Source organism: Salvia miltiorrhiza, chromosome 2 (genome assembly GCF_028751815.1).
Source record: "Salvia miltiorrhiza cultivar Shanhuang (shh) chromosome 2, IMPLAD_Smil_shh, whole genome shotgun sequence".
Classification (NCBI taxonomy): Eukaryota; Viridiplantae; Streptophyta; class Magnoliopsida; order Lamiales; family Lamiaceae; genus Salvia; species Salvia miltiorrhiza.
In genome coordinates, this window is record NC_080388.1 from 14750879 (window position 1) to 14777547 (window position 26669).

Sequence of the window (26669 nt, forward strand, 5' to 3'; positions counted from 1 at the left end):
AAATTCAAGACGTTCGGGGTGGGACGGGCTTGAAGTTTTCTTCCCCCCATTTAAACTTAGTTGTTTAAACCTAAGTCTAAATTCAAGACGTTCGGGGTGGGACGGGCTTGCGTTTTTTTAAATAAAGTTTTCTTCCCCCCATTTAGACTTAGTTGTTTAAACTTAAGTCTAAATTCAAGACGTTCGGGGTGGGACGGGCTTGCGTTTTTTTAAATGAAGTTTTCTTCCCCCCATTTAGACTTAGTTGTTTAAACTTAAGGCTAAATTGAAGGTGTTCGGGGCGAAATGGGCGTGAGCCTTTGACATAAAAATTTTTATCTCCCCCATTTAGACTTAGTTGTTTAACTTAAGGCTAAATGTAATGTATGCGGGGTGAAATGGGCTTGCGCCTTTTGCATTTAAAGTTTTTCCCCCCTGGGTGTGGAGCCATTCCTCTGGCGAAAGTCGTTTATCTGGCGAAGGCCAGTTTTCTGGCGAAGACCATTTCTCTGGCGAGGGCCATTTCTCTGATGAGGGCCATTTCTCTGGCGAGGGCCATTTCTCTGGCGAGGTGTGGAGGGGGAGGGGGAGGGGGGGCTGCGCTCCTTAGAGCTGCCTACATACCCATTAATGGGATCAAGCCCAGATGTAGTTCTGACCTGCATGCAAAGGTCAGTAATTGTAGTAGATGACATGGGTCTCGGAAGACCTTATTGAAATAAAATGAAATTTGTAGAGTTTATGGTTAAGCGTGGTACTGCTTGAGATGTAGGGCGTTCCAACTGTTGTTGATTTCACGTCCGTCTGTCGATTGCAGCTTGTATGCTCCACGTCCAACCACTTTGGTGATCAGATATGGTCCTTCCCAATTCGGGGCCAATTCGGGGCTAATTTACCAGCTTAAATGTGCGAGTGCGGATATGTTTGTTGTAGTGTCTGGCGATGCTTTGTTGGTAGGAAGCTAGTCTGATATTCGCTTTGTTCCGTTTCTCGTCGAGGAGATCTAACTCGTGGCACATGGCCTCTTGATTCCTGTCGTCTGTCGTGAGCTCATGTCTGGCAGTGGGTACTTCGTTTTCTGTTGGGATTACTGCCTCCATTCCATAGGCGAGGGAGAATGGTGTTTCCCCTATTGATGCTCTTGTAGTTATTCGGTAGGACCATAGCACGCCTGGTAACTCATCTGCCCATTTGCCTTTGGCCTTCTCTAGTCGTTTCTTCAAGGTGTTCATGATTGTTTTGTTGGAAGATTCCGCTTGCCCGTTGGCTTGGGGGTACCTTGGCGTTGAGAAGCTTAGTTTGATGTTCCAAAACCTGCAAAAATCTTGAAAGTCTGCGCTTATAAATTGGGACCCGTTGTCCGTGACGATCTCCTTGGGCACCCCATACCGGCAGATCACGTTCTTCCATATGAACCCCTTGACTTCTTTGTCGCGAACTTGGTGGAAAGACTCTGCCTCTATCCATTTGCTAAAATAATCGGTCACTGCCAACATGTATACCTTCTGTCCAGGCGCCATGGGCAATTTGCCTACAATGTCCATCCCCCATTTCATGAATGGCCATGGCGAAGTGATAGCAGTCAGGGGTTCCGGGGGCAGATGTGATATTTGGGTGAATCGTTGGCACTTATCGCATTTTTTGGCGTAATCAGCTGCATCTGCCTTCATTGTTGGCCAGTAGTAACCGTTGGTTAAGGCGCGGTGAGCGAGGCTTCTGCCTCCCGAGTGGTTGCCACATTCTCCTTCGTGTAATTCGGACAAGACGTATCTTGCTTCTACAGGGTTAATGCATTTCAAATATGGACCGGTAAATGAACGTTTATACAGTTTACCGCGGATGATGAAGAACCGTGCAGCCTGAGCTTTAATTCGACGAGCGTCATTCCGATCCTCTGGGATCATATCTCTTTCGAGATATTCCATTATTGGGGTCATCCATGTTTGTCCGACTGACACTGCAGTCACGTGTTCCTCGGCCTCATCTCTTTGTATTGCTGGATATTGAAGGCAAGTGATAGTTATGGTCTTAAGTTGTGCAGTCTGTATTGCTGACCCTAGGTTGGCCAAGGCGTCAGCGTGGCCATTTTCCACCCTCGGCACTTGCTTGATGGTAAATTCTTCAAAGCACAATTGGAGTTCTTTCGTCTTGCCCAGGTAAGCCGTCATTTTCGCATCTTTGGCTTGAAATGTACCCTGCATCTGGTTAACTACGAGTTGAGAATCACTAAATACATTAATGCGTTTTACCCCAATTTCTTTAGCTAATCCGAGTCCAGCTATCATGGTTTCGTATTCAGCCTCATTGTTGGTTATTTTGAAATCACATCGGATTGACCGCTCGATGTTGTCTCCTCGTGGTGATGAGAGGACGATTCCAAGTCCGCTCCCTCGTACGTTGCTGGATCCATCGACATATAGTTTCCAAGTTCCATTTTGGTCTGGTTCTTCCGCCAGACAGCATAACTCTTTGTCGGCCTGTATAGTAAGGTTAGGTGCAAAGTCGACAACAAAATCGGCTAATACCTGAGATTTAAGTGCGGTCTGTGGTTTGTATGTAATGTCGTATTCACTCAACTCCACTGCCCACTTTGTCAATCGACCGGATAGTTCCGGCTTGTGGAGTATGGCTTTGAGGGGGTATGTGGTCACCACTGAGATCGGGTGACATTGGAAGTAGGGTCGAAGTTTTCTTGCTGCGTGGACCAATGCGAGAGCTAGTTTCTCCAGTTGGCTGTATCGGGTCTCTGCATCTAGGAGGGACTTGCTCACATAGTATATCGGTGATTGCCTCCCTTCGTCCTCCCTGACCAACACGGCACTGACAGCAGTCTCGAACACGGCCAAATAAACCAATAGGACTTCATGGTCTTTTGGTTTGGCCAGAAGGGGCGGGTTGGTCAGGTATTGCTTGAGTTGTTGTAATGCCTCCTCACACTCCTCTGTCCACTCAAAGATTTTTGATTTCCTAAGAGTGTTGAAGAATGGATGATACCGCTCTGACGATTTTGAGATGAATCAGCCCAACGCGGCTATCCTCCCTGTTAATTTTTGTACGTCCTTGACGCATGTTGGGGATTGGATCTTCATGATGGAGTCGATTTGGGCCGGGTTGGCCTCTATGCCCCTTTGGGTGACCATATAACCTAAGAACTTCCCTGCAATGACACCAAAAGAACATTTAGTAGGATTTAGCTTCATATTGTATTTTCTAAGAATCTCAAATGTCTCCCTCAAATGATCAATGTGGTCCCTTGCGCGGATGGACTTGACCAACATGTCATCGATGTAGACTTCTATTGTTTGGCCCAGCAAGCTTGCAAACATCCGATTGACCAGGCGTTGATATGTTGCTCCCGCATTCTTCAATCCGAATGGCATATATTTGTAGCAAAATAGCGCTACGCTGGTCATGAAGGCCGTCTTCTCCTCATCATCAGGGTGCATCCGGATTTGATGGTATCCCGAGTATGCGTCCGTGAAACTCATCAATTCATGTCCTGCTGTCGCGTCAACTAGCATGTCGATGTGTGGAAGTGGGAACGAGTCTTTCGGGCATGCCTTATTAAGGTCCGTGAAGTCGATGCAGACCCGCCATTTGTCGTTCTTTTTCTTGACCACCACCACATTTGTGAGCCATTCGGGATAGTGGACTTCTCGAATGAGTCCATTCTTGAGGAGCTTCGTGACTTCATCATTCACTACTTGGTTCCTCTCTGGTGCAAACTTTCTACGTTTCTGTTTCCTCGGTGGGTAGCCCGGGGTGACCTGTAACCTGTGAACAATAATACTAGGGTCAATCCCTGTCATGTCCTCATGGGACCAAGCGAAACAATCATAGTAATCAAATAGGAAATTGATAAGTTTCTCTCTGAGCTCTGGTTCGAGTTGTGCTCCAATCCGAACTTTGTGGTCTGGAAAGCTCGCATTAATTTGAATTTCATCTATCTCCACCATCTCCTCCTCGATCAGGCTGCGTGGTCTCTTCGTTTGATTTCTCTGCTCTGCAGACTCTGACTTCTCTGCTCTGCAGATTTCCACTTCTCTGCTCTGGCACCTCACCGATTTAGACTTTCTCTCTGGCACCTCGGTGACTTCGCTGCGCTGGCCTTTGTTGGTTTCGCTGCTCTGGCAGCTTCGACTCCTCTTCTCTGGCAGCTCGCCGACTTCGCTGCTCTGGCCGTTGTCGATTTCGCTGCTCTGGCCTTTGTCAATTTCACTGCTCTGGCAACTTCGACTTCTCTGCTCTGGCAGCTCGTCGACTTCGCTGCTCTGGTAGCTTCGACTTCTCTGCAGCTCCGTGTGTTGACTTTTGTCTTGAGTGCACCGCAAGGTATGATGTGGGTGTTCCTGTTCTCCCATGTGCTTTGAATGGGGCGGGGCTTCTTGCTGTAATTGCTATAAGGATGGGTTTTTCGCCTTCATAGTAGTTTGGTAGCACGCCCTGGAGTCCTTCTGCTCTCCCTTGATCTCCTTAACTCCCCACTTGGTTGGGAATCGTATGACTTGATGATAGGTAGATGGTACTGCTTCCATTTCGTGGATCCATGGACGGCCTAAGATGACGTTGTATGCTGATGGGGCGTCTACCACGAGAAACCTAGTGGAAAGGTTGACTCCCTCTGCGTAAACGGGAAGATCGATCTCCCCTACAGTAGTCGTACTCTCGCCACTGAAGCCAACGAGTACGGCCGCTCTCTTGATTAGTTTGGACTCGTCCAAACCCATCTCCCTGTATGCACTGAAAAATAAAATATTGGCAGAGCTGCCATTGTCTATTAGCACGCGCTTTGTTAAACAGTTAGCAATATAAATGGAAATAACTAAAGCATCATGATGAGGGTGTAGAAGCTTGTCTGATTCGGATGTTGCCAAGCTGATTGTCAGGGTTGGATCCGTTGGTCCAGCTTTGCCGGAAGGCAGAGCCCCTGTTTTGCTTGATCTAGCCTGTCTGGCGTGTCTCTTGGCGGCTGAGTGGGTGATTTCGCTGACTTCGGAGCCTCCGGATATCACGTTCACAGTTCTCTCATGGTGTGGTGGGTCTGGCGGGCTGTCGTCTCTGTGTTTCTCTTGCTTATCCCTTCCTTGTTGTAGGGTAAGCTTGCCCTTTTCAGTCAGGTAATCGGTGAGGTGGCCTTGATTTAGTAGGTGGGCCACTTCCAATCTGAGGGCGATGCAATCCTCTGTCCGATGCCCATGATCTGCATGGAACTCACACCATTTGGATCTGTCCCTCTGGTCAGCTGGGGCCCTCATCTTTTCTGGCCATTTGACTTTGTTGCCTAGACTCTTGAGAGCTAAGACCGCATCGGCTGGCGAGATAGATAAGTTGTACTCTAGGATCTTGGCCCTTTCACGTGGTCGCGTATCGTAAGGTTGGTCATATTGTCTCCTTCTGTATTCGTGTCGTGAAGATGGGTAAGGCTCAGACCGCCTATCATTTGTCCTTCTATCTACCATGGAGTCTCTTCTAGTGTTTCCGCTTGGTGAAGATCGGTGGTGGCTGTATTGATCTTCCTCCCATTTGATTTGTGCCCATGCTTTGGCAAGGACGTCCTCCTTTGTTCTACAAGGGTATTTGGTGAGATCTTTGTAGAGGTCTGAGTCGGGCAGAAGACCCTTCCGGAAGGCGGTGACCGCCGTTTGGGTCAATTGGTGATGGACACCTTCTCTTTGTTGAATCAGCTGATGTAGTCTCGAAGAGGCTCGCCACGCTGTTGCACCACGGCGTAGAGATCCTCCGATATCTTTTCAAGTTTCCTGCTACTAGCGTATTGCTGCACAAATATATCTGTTAGTTGAGCAAAACTTGAAATAGAATAATTTGGAAGGTTAGTGTACCACTGGAGGGCCGGTCCTGTCAGACTAGAACCGAACCCCTTACACATGCAGGCCTGCCTCAATTCCCGAGGAATTGCGGCAGTGAACATCATTTGCTTGTACTGAGCGATATGGTAGGTCAGATCCGTCGTGCCGTCAAACATTTGCATGCTCGGGAAGTTAAACTTGATGGGCATCTCCACCAAGGCAATCTCATCCACAAAGGGAGAGTCGGCATAGCAGTTCTCCGAGCTCTTGTGGATAGGTGCTGGGACACCAGGAATTCGCTGGATCAATGCCTCCATTTCGGCTAATCTTACGGCCAGGGCCGGGTCCATGTTCGGATGGGTACTGGTCGTGCCTTATTTGCTTGAGTTGATATGGAATGGTTGATCGGACGCATTGTTATCTTGACCAGCTATAATCATTTGCCTTGAGATTCCGTCCGGCTGACACGTCAGGGTGTTGCGCACGTGATCTCCTTCCAGTTGCCCTGGTGGTACTATTTGCACCTGGGTAGTGTCGGTCTGACCTGTCGGAAGAGATCGACCCATCTCTCCTGACATTGAGTTGATCTGGGTTGGGGTTCCCATTACGGTTGTCCCGGTTGTCCCGGTCATCCCGGTCGCCCCGGATGTTCCAGTTGTCTTTGGTACCCCAGATGTCTGACCTAAGACTTGTATTTCACCTGCAGTCACAAGAGTAACACCCGTGTTAGGATGAATTACCCCAGATCCAGTGTTTCTTACTGAAGATGAAGGATCGTCTGGGATGATCTCAGTTCCATGAGGGGTGAGAGGGATGTCCTCGATGTCCACCATGGAATTGACGGGGACTCGGAACCGGTCCAGATGGTGTGTTCGAATTGGCGGAGGAGTTTGGATCCGGGTGAGAGTGTTCAGTCGGGCTAGCAACTCTAGGTTTTGCTTCTCCAACATCAGCCTACTCTCCTTTTCTTGGGCCATCTGGTCTATCAAAGCATTGAGCTTCGCGTTCATCTCCACCTGGGCTAGCAGTTCCGATTGGATTGAACCCTATTGGTCTGAGGCGTTCTTCGGGTCGTGAGCGTCGTTCGGAGCACTCATGGTGTAGCTTTTGATTGCTAGGGCCCCACGGTGGGCGCCAAATTGTGGAGGATGAATCCAACAATCACGGAAGTGACGTCAGTCACGTCAGGATCGACGGGCACTAGCAACCTGAGACCACAAGTAACGTTAGAGCCCTCCGAAGAGCACCGATGGGGGTGTCGATGGAAGGGCCTCCGACGCTCAAGTCAGTAAACAATAGTAATAAAAATCGTATTGAAAGCAATTGAAAGTAAATGAAACAGTGAATCGAATCAATTTGGTTGACGGAGTTGGAGGTGATTGAGCAATGAGCGAGGACCGTTGGGTCGTCCCGGTTGATCTGATCACCGGAGAACCTAAAGCTGGAAGCGTGGAGGCAGAAGAGTGCTAGACAATGTGTTTAGAATGGGAATGATCGTAAGTATCAGTATGAATGTTAATGACGGCGTCCCCCTCTTTGTGTTAATGAAGTAGTATATATAGGCTATGAAGCTGCGGAGGGGTGACTAGGGTTAGGGTTTGTTGGAATGTTCCTTGAAACCCTAACAGTTCCGACTTCTTCGGAGTCCACCCGTCGTAACCTTCATTTGACCTAGTCACTCATGTTGACTAGGTCTTCGTAAGCTTATAATCCAGTTTATATACTTTCGTGTTGAGATATTTACTATGGCGCTGCTGCTAAAGCATAGGGATCGCGCCACTGCCAGAGCAGAGGAATCATGCCACTGCCAAAGCAGAGGGATCGCGCCTATGCCAGAGCAGAGGGATCGCGTCGCTGCCAGAGCAGAAGGATCGCGCCTCTGCCAGAGCAGAGGGATCATGTTGTTGCCAGAGCAGAGGGATCACGCCTCTGCCAGAGCAGAGGGATCATGTTGCTGCCAGAGCAGAAGGATCACGCCTCTGCCAGAGCAGAGGGATCATTTTGCAGATTCCTCTGGCGAGGATTTTGCTGACTCCACTGGCGAGGACTTCGCTGATTCCTTTGGCGAGGATTTCGCTGATTCCTCTGGCGAGGCTTTCGCTGATTCCTCTGGCGAGGCGCCAGAGGAATTGCGGCGAGCAGGGAAGTCGCCCCAAGCAGAGAATTCGCTGATTCTTCTGGCGAGGATTTCGCTGACCTCTGGTCAGTCGGATTTTATCCACTACAGAATCTAGACAGAAAAGTTGAGTCGTATCTTCAGCATCCGAGCGTCCTCACGTACGCCAAAACATCTCATCCCGGACTGGAGTCATTGACTTTGGAGTTCATCGGTACATTGTTACTCACAGCAGACAAAACGGAGCTTCATTGTTACCTTCTTGATAGGCCCATCATCCTCACTTACCAGGTGATGAAGGAGATTTTCGATTTTCCTCCTACACAGCTGAAGAATAAGCCCACGAGTTGGTTAGCTCGGAATGGATGGCGTAAGCTCACCGGGTTCGACAAATGGACTGCCCAGGGCGCTCGAAGTGGTTTCCTCAAGGATGCTGAGCTGGGCATTTTGCACAATTTCTTTACCTTTTGCATCTTTGGGAAGGAGTAAGCGAACAAGGTTAACTCTTCGGAGGTCTACCTGTTGTGGTGTACTTTGCACAAAAAGAAGATTGACGCCACCGTTTTTATTTGGAATTAGATGGACCTCATGGTCCGGCGTGACAGCTTCATGCCCTCTCTCAGCTCCATTGTTACTATTGTAGCTTTGCACTTCTCGCTTTTCCCTGCAACAACTGTCCCGATGTCTCACCACATCATCGAGCCCCGGCCTATCGATCGTGCAGAGCTCAAGGTGTTTGTGGCCTCTGATTCTTCCATCATCTCCCAGTCCCAGCGCCCTCTTGTCCGTACTTACCTGCAGACCCGCACTCTTGGGGCAAGCTCTTCTCGGGCTCGCGCTGTGCTCGATGATGAGGATGAGGAGGAGGAAGCCGCTGTAGATGAGCCCATGCCACCGCCTTATTTCACGTATGATCCAGCTGCTGGACCTTCTGACGCTTTTGCACAGTTTCAAGCTCACTTTTATGCGTCTTTTAGCCAGTTTCGCCAGGCTGTCTATCAGCGTTTTGATGAGGTCCAGGATACCATGACTTGGCTCTATGGCCGGATAGATGACTTCTATGGTCATCTAGACACACTTGAGGGCCATGTCCACCCAATGCAGACACAGATGGGCCACATGTATGTCCAGGTTAACTCTTTATCTGGGGAGATGTCGCATCTGCGTGCCCAGGTGTCCGCTTATGACGCTCGCATGGCTTCCTACAATCAGCACCTGACTGATAATGATGCCATTCTACAGGCTCTCCAAACTCAGTGGGATGCCTTCTCTTTGCAGCATCGTGACCAGTTCCACCACCCCTGCCCCCTCCGGGGCCTCTATGAGCAATTTTTTTCCCTTATCTTTGTACATATTGTATTTATTCTTTATTTATGTTTGCCTTGTCTCTTTTTACTGTTTTGGTGTTTGTTTTTGTTGTTCACTGTGTTGGTTCCTGTTACCACCCTCTCACTCCACCAAGGATTCATTGGCTGCACTTCATTTCAGGGAAGTTCTCTAACATTCATGTTTTTATGCCCAGAGGATAGTGCGTGTTTTTACATGTGGGGGGGTGTGTGTTTTGGGTGTTTGGTATGCATAGCATGTGTGATGCATTGGTCGTGGATTATGTTTTCTGGGACGACCGGTTCCCTTGTTATGCTTGCATGGATTGTTTGGTTTGGGGCGAATGGTCCCCTTGCGCTGATTATTTGATTGTCTTTGAGTACACCCTTGATTTTGATGAAGGTTCGCTAGTGATTCTGGTTTTGTGTTGGTTTTGATTGTTATCCTCGTCCATCTTGATTGATATATTCTCGAGTAGTGTTATGAGTTTAACATTTGGGGTGCAACACCCTGATGAGAAACTCTTGATGTGATTTGTTTGGTAGATGCTAGGGGGAGTGTTTTCATTGTAATTGCCTGATATCTTATCTCTTGTTGAAATGTTGATGAAATTTGGTTTGTTATTGAGTTCTTGATAGCTCCAGGTCTTTGCTCCTCTGATGTTTAATTATGAGCATGGAAAACCACGCGAGAACACTTTGGATTTCCGCCAAAAGTTGTAATCTCATGAAATATGGCTTATCTATTAAGAACAAAAATAATAAGACTAATAAAAAAATGAGATTTGATTGTAAAGGCGATTACATTAGGAAATTCACTCGTAGCGGAGAACTGGGCTGATCGGATTGAGTTGTATTATCATGTTGTTGCATTTTAAAGCTTTAACCTTGGACACTTCGTGGGAATGTGGAGATCTTGAGGGACTTGGATTGGTTTGAGATTTGTTGTTGAGTAGGATCACTAGTGGTTTTCGTTTGATGATGTGGGTGTTGCTTGAGGACAAGCAAATGATTAAGTGTGGGGGGGTTGTTTACCTCATTTCTGGACGTGTTTTATGGATGTTTTGGGTGCATTTTCGAGCATGCTCTGTGCTTTTTAGTATCATTTTATACTTGCTCGTTGGTTTTTCGTGCACTGGTGTTGTCCTTGCAGGTTATCAGGTTCTCGTGCATTTTAGGAAGAAAAATAGGTGTTTTTGAAGTTTTTCGGAGCTGGCCACCGCCGCTCACGGCACCCGCCGCCTCACGCCACCCGCCTGCGTTCAATTGATGACATGCTGTGAAAGGGGTAGGCGGCGGCGCCGTATGACGGCCACCGCCCGCTTTAATCTGGCAGTTACAATTTTTTCAAGTATAAAACCCATTTTTAGGGTTTTCTCCACTACTTCCGACTCCAGCAGCCTCCTAGGGCGAATTTTACATATTTTCCTTAGCTTTTAAGATCTTTAAACTCATTGAAACATCTTTGGATTCACAGATTGTTGTTCATCTTGTGATTTGTTTTGGGACTACAACGTTGGAATTCTCGTTTGAATGATTGTAAGAACTCTTGGATTGATATTCTCCTGAATTGTGGATTGTTCTTGGTTTATTTATGAATTTGCTAGTGATGTTTGAGATTTATGTGTGTGCTTTAATTGGTTGATGTTCTTCAATTATTTATTCTCTAGTTAATTGCTTTTACAAGTTTTCACTTTCGTTCAAGATTGTTGAGTTGATTAGTCGCGTTTATGAGTTTGCAATTGTGATCATGTTCATGCCTTAGTTGTCTACAATAGTTGCATTTCGTTCATCGAATTATTTTCCGCGATTAGGTTAGATTAGTGTCATCTAGGAAATAGACTTTTATTATTTTAGTTATTTCCCGTTAGCCTCTTTTCGTTGGTTGATTATTTTTCATTTGTGGTAGTATGAGTTTCATAGTGTCTTTTAATTAGTTACTTGCTTTCTTTTTCGTTATTTTATGTCTAGAAGGTTAGAGAGTTTGCCCGACCCAACCTCCGATTAGAGTGTTTAGGTTTTCTTTCCTGTATCCTGTGAGTAGCACGATTAAAGCCATGTTTAGCCTTCCTTGTGAGACGACTTGGGTTAGCTTACTACACTAGGACGACCTCGTGCGATTGCGAGTCAATCTAGTGAGACTGATCTCTCATCCATGAGACCGGTTCACACCAGGAGCGTATAAATAAAACTTATCTGCAATATTACGAACAACACGCGTTAGCTCAGTGGTACGCTCATTCGTCTACCATCTCTAATGCACATGTTCGATTCCCATGAGCAGTGATTTTTTCTTTTCAATTGATTTTCGATTTCCAGTAGCAGTGTATAAATAAAAACTATCTTATTTTCTACAAATAAGACTCGCTAGCCTAGTGGTATACTTCTTCGCCTACTATCTCTAATGTTGCTTTTTTAGCATTATATCTATTGAAACATTATCTTTCTTCATATCAATTGTTACTTTTTCTTACTGACAATAACTATTTGACCAACTAAACAAAAAGTACAAGTTCTCGTGAATAAAAATAGCAATTATCGAGAAAAAGTAATGTTTGACAAAATATTACATTTCGTCGATTATTACTTTTCATCACAACAATAATTACTTTGAATTATCTGTAATTTTCAACCAGACTGTAACCCGCAACCCGCGCCTAGACCTACCTCGACCTACACCCTAGCCCCGACCCGTTTCACCCATACACTTAGTCTCACCCAAGTTTTTGCTCTTATTTAAAAGTAATTTAAATCATGTTACATTTAATTGTAATTAAATATTATTAAGCATTAAGCAAAAATGTAAATATAATACACGTTTAATAGATACAATCTATATAATATATAAAAGAGGAGTTTTCTCCCTCCAATTTTTCCGTCTAATTTTTTCTCTCTTCTCCCATCAATTTTTTCACTATATTTTTTCTCTTTTCTTTTATAATTTTAATTCTTTTTTAAATATCGTCAAATTTGATTTATGAAGAAATATTCAATATGCATCTTAAGTTTAACTTCGTAACAAGATCTTTAATATGATATAAAAATCATCAAAAATAAATTTAAAACGAATAGGTTATTAAAATTTTAATATATTTTATTCTCCCTCTTTGTTAAAATTTTACAACCTTTTTATTTATTTATTATTATGAGGAATACTCTATAATAATAATGTGTATATTAATTTTCAATAATTTAAAATTATTTAATAACTATAATTATCATTACACCTCATACATAATTGAAAATTACATTTTTAAATTCGGGATTTTATTAAGTAATTAATATTTTATTTTTAAACCATATTTTTCATTTATTTATATTTTGATTCTGTTTAATATTTATACTTTATTTATTTAAAATATCATTTAAGTTCGCACGAACGGACATACTAGTATTAATCCAATACTAGACTATGTTCACTTATAAAGGTAAACGTAGAATTGACCGTCAAAGATGAACATAAAATAACCCTACAATAGTATAAAATCTACACTAGAATTGTGTAAATTTAATGGAGATGATCTCACAATGTAGTGATTAACCAAAGTGCAAAAACCTCCTCTAACATTCTGATTGAAATACCCATCCCCTACCTGTATTTGCACCCAAAATAAACGTTTTGTTAAAGTGTAATATTGTGAGAACCAAAAACCAAAAGCAAAGACTAGCTGAGCTCTTCAACCTTAATCTAAATGTAGGTCCTGATGATGAGAAATTCTAACTATTTTGGTAAAAGCATACAATGTAACCAAAATATATCGCATCTCACTATCTTGGTAAAAGCATAAAATGTAACCAAAATATACCTCATCTTACTATTTTGGTAAAAGCATAGTGTAACCAAAATATTATAATATTTTAGAAGCAACCAGGGGGCTTAGCCCACTGGCCACCGGGTCCTCACTTAAGTGAAGTGACCCGAGTTCGATCCCTATTGGGAGCGAATTGGAGTTTGAGGAGATATAAGGTAGATTTTGGTGAATGGAGAGATAAGGTAATTCTTGGAGTGGATGGGGAACTAATTATTAACATCTAACATGACTTTGCCCGATCAAAAAAAAAAATTATAATATTTTAGAAGCAAGGGCCATTGAATAAATATTTCTTCAAAATACATTCCAGCACTTGTTAACAATTCACAGTAACCAAACTATTTTAAAATAAGATATTAATGTGTGATTTCGAACAAGCCCCACAGTATAACACACAATTGCTATTAAGTTCATTGTGTTTTTTTCTCAATTTTACATCATCAATCTAAAATGAAATTCAGAATGGAATTAATACACAACTAAGCAATCAATCAAAGTTTGTAGCTCCAATCACTCAACTTGCCCTTCTGAATTATGCCATATTCAGTCAAATAGTCAACAAATTCATCAATCAGATACGGCCAAGCCCCTTCTGGATCATAGTTTGACAATGCAGGGTCAACTATCTGCATTTATAGAATAAAAAACAAAAAATCCAGAACAGTCAGTAATTAGGGTAATTTTAGCTAACCAAGCTGCTGATGTTTTGACATATATCCTGTGGATTTCAAACTAAGAAAAACCTTAAACAAGTACAGGATATTTAAAAAATCATCTTGAATAGGGCTGTACCTCTAAGGGTAGAATAGAATTGGATTAATCATAGTTTGTATCCCCAACTTTCAGCGTTTTCCAAAACAATGTCCCGAACTTATGTTTTTGCACTTCAAAAACCCTCAATTATGGAAAATGTTCAATTTATGTCCCGCCTTAAAAAATATGGTTAACCCCATGAGTCACCTAGTCAGATTCTTACGTGGAATTAAGGGTTTAGGGTTTTTCTACAATTTTATATTAAATAATACAGATTCCGGCTAGGTGACTAATTATTCTATTGCCAAATTCTGGCAGAACATAAATCAAACTTTTTCCATTGTTGAGGGTTTTGAAGTGAAAACATAGGCATTTTTTGTCAAACACTGAAAGTTGGGGACACATTATGATTAACCCAATAGAATTTACCCAGTAATTAGATCACAAAGTACAGATTCTATGAAGCAAAATGAAGAGCATGTATGTACCAAGTTTCGAATTTTAGATCATTTTCTTATAAAACTTGCATGTGTAAATACAAATAGTGACTGCATGATTGGTCAAAATCTAAATTAGAATTAGGCCAGCAATGACTCAATCAGCACAACTGTAACATAATAAAACAGGGCGAGAAATAGGATGATATGCATGAGGGTGTATGCCAGAGAGAGTTTGTATTCATTAGTTACCCTTGCAAATTCCAAAAGTTGTGACCAGGTATCGCGAGAAATTGCTTTGTTATGCCGAGCCTGAAGAAGCAAATAAACACTCAATGTGTCAACAATACATAGCCAGGACAAAAACCCATATAGCGCTAGAAAATATAATACTCCATGTCCCCTAAAATTATGCATTTATTTCTTTTTGATACATCCCCAAATATATACATTTTCTATTTTTGGACACTACTCCACACATAATTTGGACAATTTTATCCTTATAACTTACACTTTTCAAGAGGCTTATAACTTACACTTATTTATTCATAATCAACTTAACAATACCCTCAATGTGGGACCCTTTTTCCACAATCAATAAACTCAACAACTAATATTGAAACCTGTGCCAGAAGATTTCATGCATATATTTAGGGGACGGAGGGAGTATATAAAATGTAAATTTGAAAGATCTTCGGAAACACTAATCTTAATAAACATATGTACCTTTCTGTCAAAAACTTTAGTTAAGTTCTGCAGTGGTATGAGATAAGAAAAAACTAAGGATATTTTTTTAATTTCTATCCCATTTTCCTCAATTTTCTAATATGAAGAACACTCAAAACACATTTGTTTTAGTCCTTTCCAATTTCTACTTTCAGTTTTCTAATCCTTTATCATACATCACAATCATATATCATCATTACATTACAGTAGGACCCACTACTTAAACATTATTCTCTTCATACTAACCACAAAAATACCAATAAGTCAAAATGGAATAATCAAACATATTTTCATTATCCAAACTTATACATCTAAAATATCAAATCCTTCATCAAAGCAAAATTAAAACACTTTTAACAAAAAAATCAGGGTAATTGGCTGTAAATCCAAACATTATAGTCAAATTCTGGATTTTCCCATATTCTATAAAATTGGTGTCAAAATGCATAAACTTTCATCATTTCTGGAATTTCCCCCGAATTTAAATTCCGGTCAAATCAAATCTGACTTGGCACCGGATTTTAATACGTGGCACGACTCCCGCAGTCAAAATGATGTAGTATTGTGAGAGGAAGTGATGTTGTTTTGCAACTTAAAAATAAAATACTAGGGTCGAAACTAAAACAATGCAGCTTCATTAAAACCCTATGGCACATCCATGCGGCAGAGTAAGAAAATTTGGAGTTCATCAGTGTTGTGAGATTCGCAGTTGTGGGCAGTCGGAAGATGTCATGCCACGCATTAAAATTTTGGTGCCAGATCAAATTTGATTTGGCCGGAATTTAAATTTGGGAAAATTCCAGAAACGGTGAAAGTTTGTGTATTTTAACACCAATTTCATAATGTATGGGAAAACCAGAATTTGAATATAGTGTTTGTATTTACAGCCAATTAACCCAAAAAAAAAACATTGGACTCTGTGAATTGTTCTGAAAATACTGAAAAATTTAAATGTGAAAATTCAATAAAAATAAATAAAAAATAAAAAATAAAAAATAAGAGAGAGACTCCCTAAGCTTTCAGCATTCCAATGTTTAGTTGAAGGGGAATAGGATTCCAGCCCCAGCCTATAACCCTTATTTGGGCGAGAATTTCTTCTATTTTCAGTTTAAGCAAAATCACGCCACTTTTTTCTTAGCATGAAAGAGTAACTCATTCCACAATACCAAGATACAATTGTTCTACCTGCAGGAACTGGCACCAATGATCGACTAATGGCCATTGCTTTTCTGCAAACAGCAACTGCCACATCCCAATTGCAGTATCCAATGCCAAAGACTTCTGGCCCTGTATTTAACAGAAAATTTAGAGTGCGTTATTAAATTGGAAATTAAACTTACAAAGAAATCTGACACATGACTTTAAGCTGGATACAATGTTTTAAAAAACCATTGAGGCGTAGGAACTGAGGCTCGCCTTAGTTCCATTCGGTGGAAAACCGCATCTGAGGCGGCGCCTCTGTTGAATTAGCAGAATCGTGCGCCTCAATTAACTGAGGCTATCTGAGGCGGTGCCTAGGAATCAGTTCTTTTGAGGCTTAAGCCTCAGTTATAATCTGAATTTTCAGCCCAATTTAAATGGGTTTTATCAATTTTAACCTAATTACTCATGGGCTTTGTCAATTTTAACCTAATTACTCATAGGCTTTATTAATTTAGGCACAATTTATAGTAAAGCCCTACATTTTAATTAATACCTAATACTAATAGCCTAATACACGTAAGAGTAAGACTAAGGGTTGCAGAAACTACGCTTTATGACCTTGGTTTAAAAAAGCGCGAAGCGCACCGAAGCGCAAACTGCCCCAGGGCCTAAAGCGCGGGCTTTTGGTGAAAGCGCGGGCTTTTCGTAGGCGAAACGCGCTAAAACCTAAAAAATTCTAATATATAATTTACCTACAATATACTTTATAGCAAAAAACACAAATACTTAAAACCACAAATACTTAAACACACAAATACTTAATTTAAAAGTTAAAACACACAAATACTTAAGTTTAAAGTACGTAAGTCTAAAAGTTCGATCAAATCTCAAGCAACTAATCAAAAATCATCATCATCATTAAGTGCATCATCCCCATCTCCTTCATCATCTTTGTCTTCACCAATGTCCTCTTCCATCTCCTCCCCACCATCATCCTCATCCTCATCTAAGAGTCTTCTCGAACCCGAAGCAACTTTACCTTTGGATGACGACCGGCGGCGGCAGCGGACGGCTGGCGACGACGGCGGCCGGCTGGAGGCGGCGCGCGACGGCGGTCGGCGCTGGACGGTGGGCAGAACAGGTTAGGGTCGCCAGAGGGATGGGAGAAGAGGGGAGGCACGCATTTGTTTTAATGAAATAAAACCTAGTTTTTTAAAAATTTTAAAACCTAACCCTGACATACTAAAAGCCCGCGCTTCAGCGCTTCTCGCCTAGGCGCGCTTTTTTGCGCTTTTGAGCGCTTCTCCGCGCTTCCTGTAGGTAAGTGCGCCTCGCTCAGAAAAAAGCCCAGACGTGCGCTTCACCAAAAGCGTGCGCTTTTTTGCGCTTAAGCGCGCTTTTTAAAACCAAGTTTATGACTGTTAAGTTGGTATTCTACTATAGCTTTTGACTCTATGGTATTAGTTATTTTGTTATGAACCTATTATATTTATGAACCTATAATTTTTCTTAAAGGCTTACGGCTTGAATCGGTTCCTACGCCTCGATTCGAATCGGTTCCTACGCCTCATGGTGCTATAAGAAAACTCCTCGGTTCCCGATTTAGTTTTTTAAAACATTGGCTGGATATCTTCATGAAGAAACAGAACTTGGTTTCATTATGAACTAGAATAAGTACTTCAAGTTCAAGATAACATGAAGATCTTCCTTCCAGTGAGCTGAATGCAATATTAATTGATTAACATTTCGGTGCTTATGCTGTTGGAAGGTGGGGGCTGACTTAGGTAATGACACCACATACAAATTCTTCTATAATAAAGAGAAGAAAAAAGAGAACACAGGGAAGGAAGACAGTGCTACAACAAATAGCACCGAATGAATCCTGCAACTATCAAACAAGAAACGAGTCAAGAGAGAAGAACGTGGAGAAGAATAAATAGGGATTGTCTCTCAAACTGTTCAAGCATTTTTACACCAGTAGTATTAATTCTGGAAGATAATCCATTCTAGTGATATATAAGACTTGAACTAACACAAAAAAGAATTAAACAATCTAAAGCAAATAAAATCCTAATGGCACCTATTAATGTATAGTAGCTTCAGGTCAATATATGCACAAGCATATGCTTGTTTTGACATTTAAAAATAGCAACCAAAGAATGTAAACCGGAAGGATCATTGTGGTTCAAACTAAGTCTGATTAAAGTTGTTAAAGTCTGTGCAATAACATATCTTCACATGCCTTCTATCTATTCAAGTGTTGAATCCTTTAAACTCTTTAAGTGGTGAAGGGATTAATACACTCTTTGCCGTTATTTCCATGCTTGGTGGTGCAGTTTGGTATGCTTTATTTAATCTTCAAATAAATTCTCACATTGTTATGCAGATTTCCTCCAGAACCAATTACAATTTCAGTGATAATATGGCTTCTGAGGCTGCCTAAATATTACTCCCTCCGTCCCTCAAACATCTTCCTCTCTTTCTATTTTGGTTCGTCTCCAAAACATCTTCCTAACCTATTTTTGGAAATAATTACACTCACTATTACTCTTGCAATCTTCACTTTTTGTGGGACCCATTCTCCACTCATCAAATACACAACTAACTTTTATTAAAACCCGTGCCACCCTCCCTTAGGAAGATGTTTGGGGGACGGAGGGAGTAGTTCTCATCCAATATGATCAAGATTAGTTAAGTAAAAAAATTATCTCAATTGAGTACAGAAAGCTACCTTCTCTTTTGCCCATCCAAAAGCATAGTTATAGATCTCCCGGAATTTTTCTGGCAAAATTAATTATAATTGTTTAGCAACAGAAAAGCCGATAGACGAAGTACTGATATTAAACTTTTTTAAAAATCAAAATCAATCATTTCTTCAATCTTTTAGCATGAAAACACGTTCTACATTGTGAAATTTATTTTTGCCGTAATTTTGCTTTTTAAAGATTAGAGAACAAGTCGTGGCATAAAACATATAGCATTCAATATTAATGAGAAAAAGGATTTTATGAAGCCATCAAAAGAAACAGTGAATTGGATAAACATATAATTTTCTAGACTAGTGATAAGACAACAATACATACGTTCATCTTTCAGTTCAGAACGCATAAATGGTATCCTTTCTCTAAACTTCTCCAGCGAATCAATCCTGTGAAAGACCATCAGCACAGAATGTTCAATCAGGGAAAGGAAAATAGATAAATATAAGAAGCTTTGGAAAGACTTTTACTATACTCACCCCAGAGACTGTAATCCAGTGATGAACTCTTGCTTTGAAAATTCACACATGGTAGCAGCCTTCATATGCCATGAGACCACCAACTATATGGTATAGCATATTGAAATATAAATAGGAAAAAATCTGATCCTGATATAAAACTGACATTTTTTACCAAATGCTTATGTGCATATCTTTTTGGTTACATAACCAGCCAGAATTTTCATTACCAGTCCCATTAACTAATGGAAGAATATTACAATAACACTTATATTAATAGTATCTGGCCACCTGATCGGCTTACCTTAATGAATGCTTTTCCAAGTCAACCAATGTCTTATTAACTTATGGGAATGCAACCAAGTCATTGAGATATGTGTAAATCCCCACACCTAAGATTTCGAAATTTTACTTGATAAGAACTCACTCAACTGAGAATATTAATCAGCATGTATCAGCTCCAGATTATTTTTGGTGATTGTCACTACAGAATACTGATATCCTTCGCCGACAATTCATAGAAAAGCACCCATGCACCCACATAATCAATGGAAAAGGACACAAAAGTAAAAGGAACTTGGAAGAAATACATGCATACAACCCCCACCCCCAAGAAATACATGCATACAACCCCCATCCCCAGACACACACACACGCACACACAAAGGAAGAAGGAACTTCTGGTGTCACTAAACATATCCGATACAACTACCCTAACCCTGATATTTGAAACCCTCCAATATTAATATATTAGAAATTTTACGCTCAGAATAATATCCTGTGCATAAAAAAATAGACCAGAAGGAATTATAATACAATAATAGTAGCTAACACTCACAACCCATCAACCATATCAGTAGACATATGTCTCTGATGGAAAAACATTTTTACTGTTTAATATTATCATCGAAGGACTGACCAAGCAATTTGGTGTTTACTTTGTTAAAAAATGAGTTCCATTGTTCTTTTGGAGGTGGGGAGGGAGGAGGGCTAATTGGTACTAATGATGGACAAAGAAGAACAAAACCAAAAGCAACCAACTAATGTTTCAGTCATTAGATAAAAGATGGAGTAGTTTGCTTCACAAAAAGGATCCTAACCTAAGCAATCTACAAAATTAAGAAATTAAAGAAATGTAGATGCTTAAGTTCAGCTGTAACTTACCATGACAATATCTTGGGGATCAACCTAGCAAAAGAAAAGCATTTTGCATGTTACTGGTGTATCTACACTCGGTTAAAGATATAGAAAAATAGACAGGTAAAGGGGGTTTTGACAAATTCCATATAATGTAAGCAATGTCAATAATGCATAAGGATCTTCTTCTCCAAACATTATAAAATAACGGGCAGGTGTGCCCATGAGGTAATTGCTAAATCTACCTGAAGGTCATTGCATAGGAGGGTAATTCCATCAACCAAAATCATATCAGCATAGGGATCTGAAAAATAAGACAACTTGTTGTAATATATTTGACAGGCAAGGATCTAGAAGGAAAAAATGTTCAGACAACCAACTGAACAGCAATGGAACATTTGCAATCAAAATAAACTGTCATTATGTACTCCATTTCTTTTTCTTTTTCTTTGGTGAGGGGTGGGGGGGGGGGGAAGGGGGGGAGGTGCAGAAACAATCTATTTGCATTTACCTTGGCTCATTATATCGCATAACAAGCAAGGCTCAAAAACATCTGACTATGTGGAAATATTGGTATCTGATTTTGAGAAAATATTGGTGGTCGGTATATCAATATATGTTAAATTTCAGCGGATGGCCAGAATTTTATTTCGTAAACCCAATTTTTATGTTCTAGCTTATGATATTTTCATAACTTTCGAAACATAAGTAGCAAGGAAATTTTGCAAGCTTCCAGATGGACCAGATCCTTTAAACCTTGGTTACAAACCACCGAGGTATGGAATCAATTTGGATGCAGATATTGCACAATATCTACTGATTGCTCCAAGATAAGGAGTGCTGAATGCTTAGATAGTAAACTAGCATTAACCATGGGCTCAACACATCGAAGTACAAAACACAGCACTAGGGCATGGAGTCACCTTCAGTATAACAATCTGACAATATTTCTTATTAACTTCAACAAATTCTTCTCTTTCCCAGGCATATGCCGCAAGGCCAAATCATATTAAAAACCTTTCCCCAACGGTTCTTTTCCGTCTAAATGTAATTTGAATTTAGTAGATGTTGAGAATCTCGCCATCCATCGGATAAAATAGAACAACCCTTTATTGTACATTCTTTCTTGTACTCCAACATTTGGGTGTTAGTGGCATCCACTTCCTTCTTTAGAAGTGGAACTCTTAGCTCATACATACTTGGAGGGACCATTATAATTATAACTATTAGAAAAGGAACTCCGTTAATGCTACATTTGAACTATCGGAAGCCATTATAACTAAAAATCTGAAATATAAATAAAGTAATATATAAGAATTTATCACACTTTATTTTTTGAGTTAAATTCTTAAGTAAGAGAGCTGATTCAGCTGAAATTAATATGAAGTTAATTAAAGAGTTAATTAAAAAGAGGTTGAAAAACAATTGGAGAAATTAAAGAGTTAATCAAAATAAAGTTAATATGAGGCAGCTGAAAAAAGAGAAAAAAAAATTGAAGAGTGAAGACTGAGCGGCAATCCCAGCGGGCTGCTGGCGGCAAGCAGCGCGGGGGTGGGGGGAGGAAGGGAAGGTTTAGGGCTGTGCAACGTGTGTTCTGTTCTAAAAGAGGGTTTTAAATCTTTTAAAAATTCAAAACCCTAGATGGTCCGAAGGCGCGCGCCTCCGCGCTTCTGAGCCTAGGCCCGCCTTACGTAGGTGAGCTCACCTGTGACTAAAAAAAGCCCTAATGGTGCACCACGCCTGAGTGCCGCGCCTAGGCGTGCCTTTTAAAACCAAGGTTGAGATATGGGGACCTTGTGATGCTCATAGCCTGATAGACACTCCCTATTTTCTCACTTCGGTAGATGACTTTTGTTGAGGGATACAAGTATTTTTAATGGTCACAAGGATCAAACATTACATGTTCTTAAACAATTTGTTCGAATGGTTCAAACACAATTTGGTACTAGGCATGAACTGTACATATAGATTATATGGTAGAGTTTCTGTAATGGAATGTCAATCATCCTTGCGGTGTGAGGGAGTCCTCCATAACCACCCTTGTGTTCATACACCTCAGCAAAAGGTGTAGTCGAAATGATACACGGACATGTCCTTCCAGTTGTACAGATTATGGTGTTTCAGTCCTGCCTTCCCTTGGAATTATGGACCTTTGCCTACCCCTTCTTTGATGTGGCCAATAACGCCAAGTTTGTGGCCATGCTCATAAATGTGCGCTCTTAGGTTATGAACCGGGGATTCTTGGGTATAAACTATATGACATGGATAATCATGTCCAAGTCTGAGTAGTATGGCACGGCTAGAGGTTTGGGATCATGGCTTTGATACCAATTGTCCGCATCGGCATGACATGGCTACATGATCATGCTAAGTCGACTGGCAGTGTTGCTTGCCCCAATGGAGATTATATGAATACTTCAATGCCCAACACAGGACTTGATTGATAATCATAACAACAACAACAATCTCCACACACCTTAAAACATCCATTTCAACAATTACTAGGAACTTATTGCCATATAATATGGCATACTAGCTCCAAAGTTCTACCTCAAGATTCCAGTTGGAAATACAGTAGCATTTTCCCAGAGGATCAGCGCATAAACAGGGGAGGGGGAAATAGAAAGACAAATATGTACTCTCGTTGATAATATATTCACAAAATCAAGAGTAACCACTGCCTCTTGATAAAACATACAAATAATGTAAAGGCATGGAGTTCTGCATTTGCTGTTTCAATTAAGACAAGGTCCACTTAGCCCCTTATACTATTTCGACGCTCATGCTATTTTTTGTCTCATGCAGCCTTTAACATTAAGCCAAATGACATTGATTTCAACTTGCCTAAGTTATCTCCAACTATTACAGGCAAGAAACCAACTAGTTTCTACAAAACGGCTGCCTGGTTTAACGCAGTTGCATTTGTCAAGAACCTTGCACAAACTGTCATTTGATTCTGAGACCTTTGTTGTACTGAATCTTCCACAAAAAGTGGAGTTTGTTAGGACACAAGTGTCGTAGTTTTCAAGACAGAAAGATGAAAACGATTACACAAAGTTGCAGGTGCAGATTCATGGAGCATATAAGAGAAGTTATGAAGCAATCTTTAACAAGTTCTAAATCCATCTATCCTGATTACTACAAAAATGTTAGTTGGATAAAGAATGGCATTTAGGCCCCCTTTTCGTACGAAAAATCAATGAAGCTGAAAAAAAATAACCAAGAGAAATCAGGAAAGGACAAACATGATTGCGTGCAATGCCTCGATTCAAAGAGGCCTAATTCAGTTGTGTATGTTTTTGGAAGCATGGTTTCCTTTACACCGCGCAAAACTGCAGCCGGGGTCGAGGTGTGAGACAAGGATTTCTTTTGAGTTGTGAGGAGAGGGACAATCTAAAAAGAAAATGAAAACTGCATGTCTCATACATTTTAAGGAAGAATGAGAGAGAAAAGATAAACCCTCCTGTGTTAGAACAAGATCAGATAAAGGAGATAGAAATGGAGCTAATTTAAGCTTTTTATATTATTCTTGAATTTTTTAAATTGCTACTCAAAACTGTCAGCAAAAGTGTGTGCAAGTGTGTGAGAAGATCCGAGTGATTATGAAAATGTATGTTCATGTGTATTAGCTAATGGAAATAGTAACACTTAGTGAAGAGATGTTAACAGCGACAGTCCAATCAAGAGGCTAGATGAGCCAATTTAGAAAGTTAAAACAGTATACGTGCACCCCATGAAATACTATAGGGGCTAAAAGGACCTTGTCCAAATTATATTTCATCATCAAGAGACAGCTTGAAAAATGAAGATGTTGGACACAAATAATGAAAACAAAATGCAGTGATACAATATAATAAAGTAATAGATTACCTTTGTATCTATTGTAGAGCTCCTCTAAATGCCTAGTGTCAGCAACAGACTTTACGTGGGAATGGCTATAGAATATGTCGAACGCTCCTTCAAATTGCCAATCACTAGCCTTCAATGCTTGGACAGCAACTTTTTCACTGCATAAAAATATATTAGTCAAACTGCAGGATTGTTATATACAAATTAAAGTACATAGAATACAACACTACAAGGACCAAGAAGTCAAAACCAAAGGATGAATTTAGTTAAAGTTTGGTCGGGTCCTACCATCTAGTCATTGCCACATAAGAAAGGGGATGTAAATTAAATTACACTTCTCCCAAGATGGTATCAAAGGATAGAGAATATTTTTTGTAAATGATTTATCCCAAACATGAGATGGATATTCCAATACTAATGCACCAATAACTAAAGTAAATAATCAGTAAAGAAAGATATGTTATATTTGCATAAAGCAAAAAAAGAAATCCACCTCTATAGTGGTGCAATTTGATAAATAGTTAGCCTTAATTTAAATCATAAAGGTCCAGAACGGCACAAAACCTCATCGAAACTACAAAGTACCCTAGCACTCCCCAAGGCCCAAACAAATAAACAAAATAAAATAAAATGAACCACGTAAGCACAATGGGAAATCTGCATGAAGAAGAGCATATGTAACAAACACAAAATTCATCAAAGAAAAAAGTTGGACAAGAATTCAAGTCCAAAATCGAGTAATTCAGGTACCTCGCCCCAGTAATAGACATGAACTGTTGTACTTTGTCCCGCTGCCCTCTGCCCAGCTTGTTCTGTCAAGAAATAACCTTTCAGCAAGCAATAGTGCACAAACCAAAATAAAAGCTAGCAAGTTGGTTAATTTTAACAAATAACTAAGGAATTTTAACTGGACCAAATCAATACAGTTAGCATCAATAACACTTCGAACACAAATTACGGCTTATATAGTGGTTGAAATACAAAGAAGTGATGTAATAAGCATATCAAGCTGAAGATTTTGAAGCTTTAACATAAATTGAGCAATAACCGGTAACATCCACCAAATAGATTGAAAAATAAAGCACCGACCATCTTGAGAGGCGCAGAGAAACCCTAATTGTCGAGATTTGATGCAATTAGCAAAGGCTGTGACCGGAACACGCGAAGACGAGCTAGGGTTACAATTAATCGGAAGAATTTCTCACTCCAAGCCGCCCACAGTATTCCTATTGTCTCTTTTTTTACTATAAATCTATGTTTTCTTCCTTTTGGTAGACGGATTCCTTCTCTAGTGTATCTTCAGTCTTCGCTCAGAACCAAATCAGCACCACCACCAGTGGAAGGCTCGCGCTTGGTAGGCCCCTCACAAGAGTAGATCATTGATCACTTTTGAATATATACTTTCTAGATGGAAAATTCACGGAATTATTAATTACTAATATTAATAAATTATTAAATACATATTATTAAAGAAATTATTCACTGAAAAATAATTTAAAAATAATATTTTTAATTTTTAATTATGTTCTTCACTATATACAATATAATTATTTTCAAATATATATAAATTTATACATATATATAGAGAGAGGTTCAAATGAGAACTGAGATTTAAAATAAGAACGGAGAACCATACTCAATTCTTGTATCTCAATGGCGTGGGACCTCAGTAGACTCGCCTTCTCAAAGGACTTCAGTTCCTGGGTGGCTACCAGGTTCAGTGCTTGAGCTAGAGTTGATCGAGGAGAGACAGCAGGAGCAGAGCGGTCGAGTTTCAGTTTCTTCCTCGGCTGGGGACCCTCTGCATCAGTGTGTGGCCTCTTTGTAGAAGCAGTCTGGTGTTCATTGGATACAGATTGATATGGTTGGATTGCTTTCCCTTTGCCTTCTGGATTTATGAGGTGCATCAACGATTAACACGAATGAGAACTCTAGACCTTTTTCCATGTATCATTCCTCCTTTTTGGCATCATCAGGGAGTGACTCCACTTTCTCTTTGAAGGCATAAAAACTACGTTGATCATGGTCTGGATGTCAAGCTTGGAGATGATGTCAGCGCGAAGATCTTTGATTTGATCCAGTATATTGTAGTACATTTGTTTCGCATGAGCATCAGACAGTTGGCGCTCCAATTCGAAAATCTCAATTTTCTTCTTCAGAGCTACAAAGCCAACAATTGAGGGAGCTATTTTTTATGCGTGGTCGAAAAATGTTGACTTCAGTACGTTGAAGCTTTTGTTGAAGGTGGTCCTGTTGAGGACCTGATCTTCATGCATGTCCTTCACTTGCTGCTCTAGAGCATTAAGTTTGCGCACCTGTTCCAGGGCATAAAGATGGCTACCACTCACTCTGTGTTTGAGATCTTGCA

General features: G+C 40.7%; 2 protein-coding genes across 2 annotated transcripts; both read right to left on the bottom strand.

Annotated features, from left to right (window-relative positions):
• Window positions 1–4376: 4376 nt before the first annotated feature.
• LOC131008032 (uncharacterized) lies at window positions 4377–5438 on the bottom strand. Its single transcript, XM_057934936.1, has one exon. It carries the CDS (start codon window positions 5436–5438, stop codon window positions 4377–4379), a length of 1062 nt encoding a protein of 353 aa, XP_057790919.1.
• Window positions 5439–13299: 7861 nt separating this feature from the next.
• LOC131011320 (uncharacterized) lies at window positions 13300–25698 on the bottom strand. Its single transcript, XM_057939104.1, has 11 exons — window positions 25391–25698; window positions 25052–25113; window positions 24323–24459; window positions 20698–20756; window positions 20480–20503; window positions 19337–19419; window positions 19182–19246; window positions 18830–18879; window positions 16141–16242; window positions 14482–14541; window positions 13300–13665 (listed from the first exon to the last, which is right to left on the bottom strand). Exons 1-11 carry the CDS (start codon window positions 25391–25393, stop codon window positions 13531–13533), a joined length of 780 nt encoding a protein of 259 aa, XP_057795087.1. The 5' UTR covers window positions 25394–25698; the 3' UTR covers window positions 13300–13530.
• Between the last annotated feature and the right edge of the window lie 971 nt (window positions 25699–26669).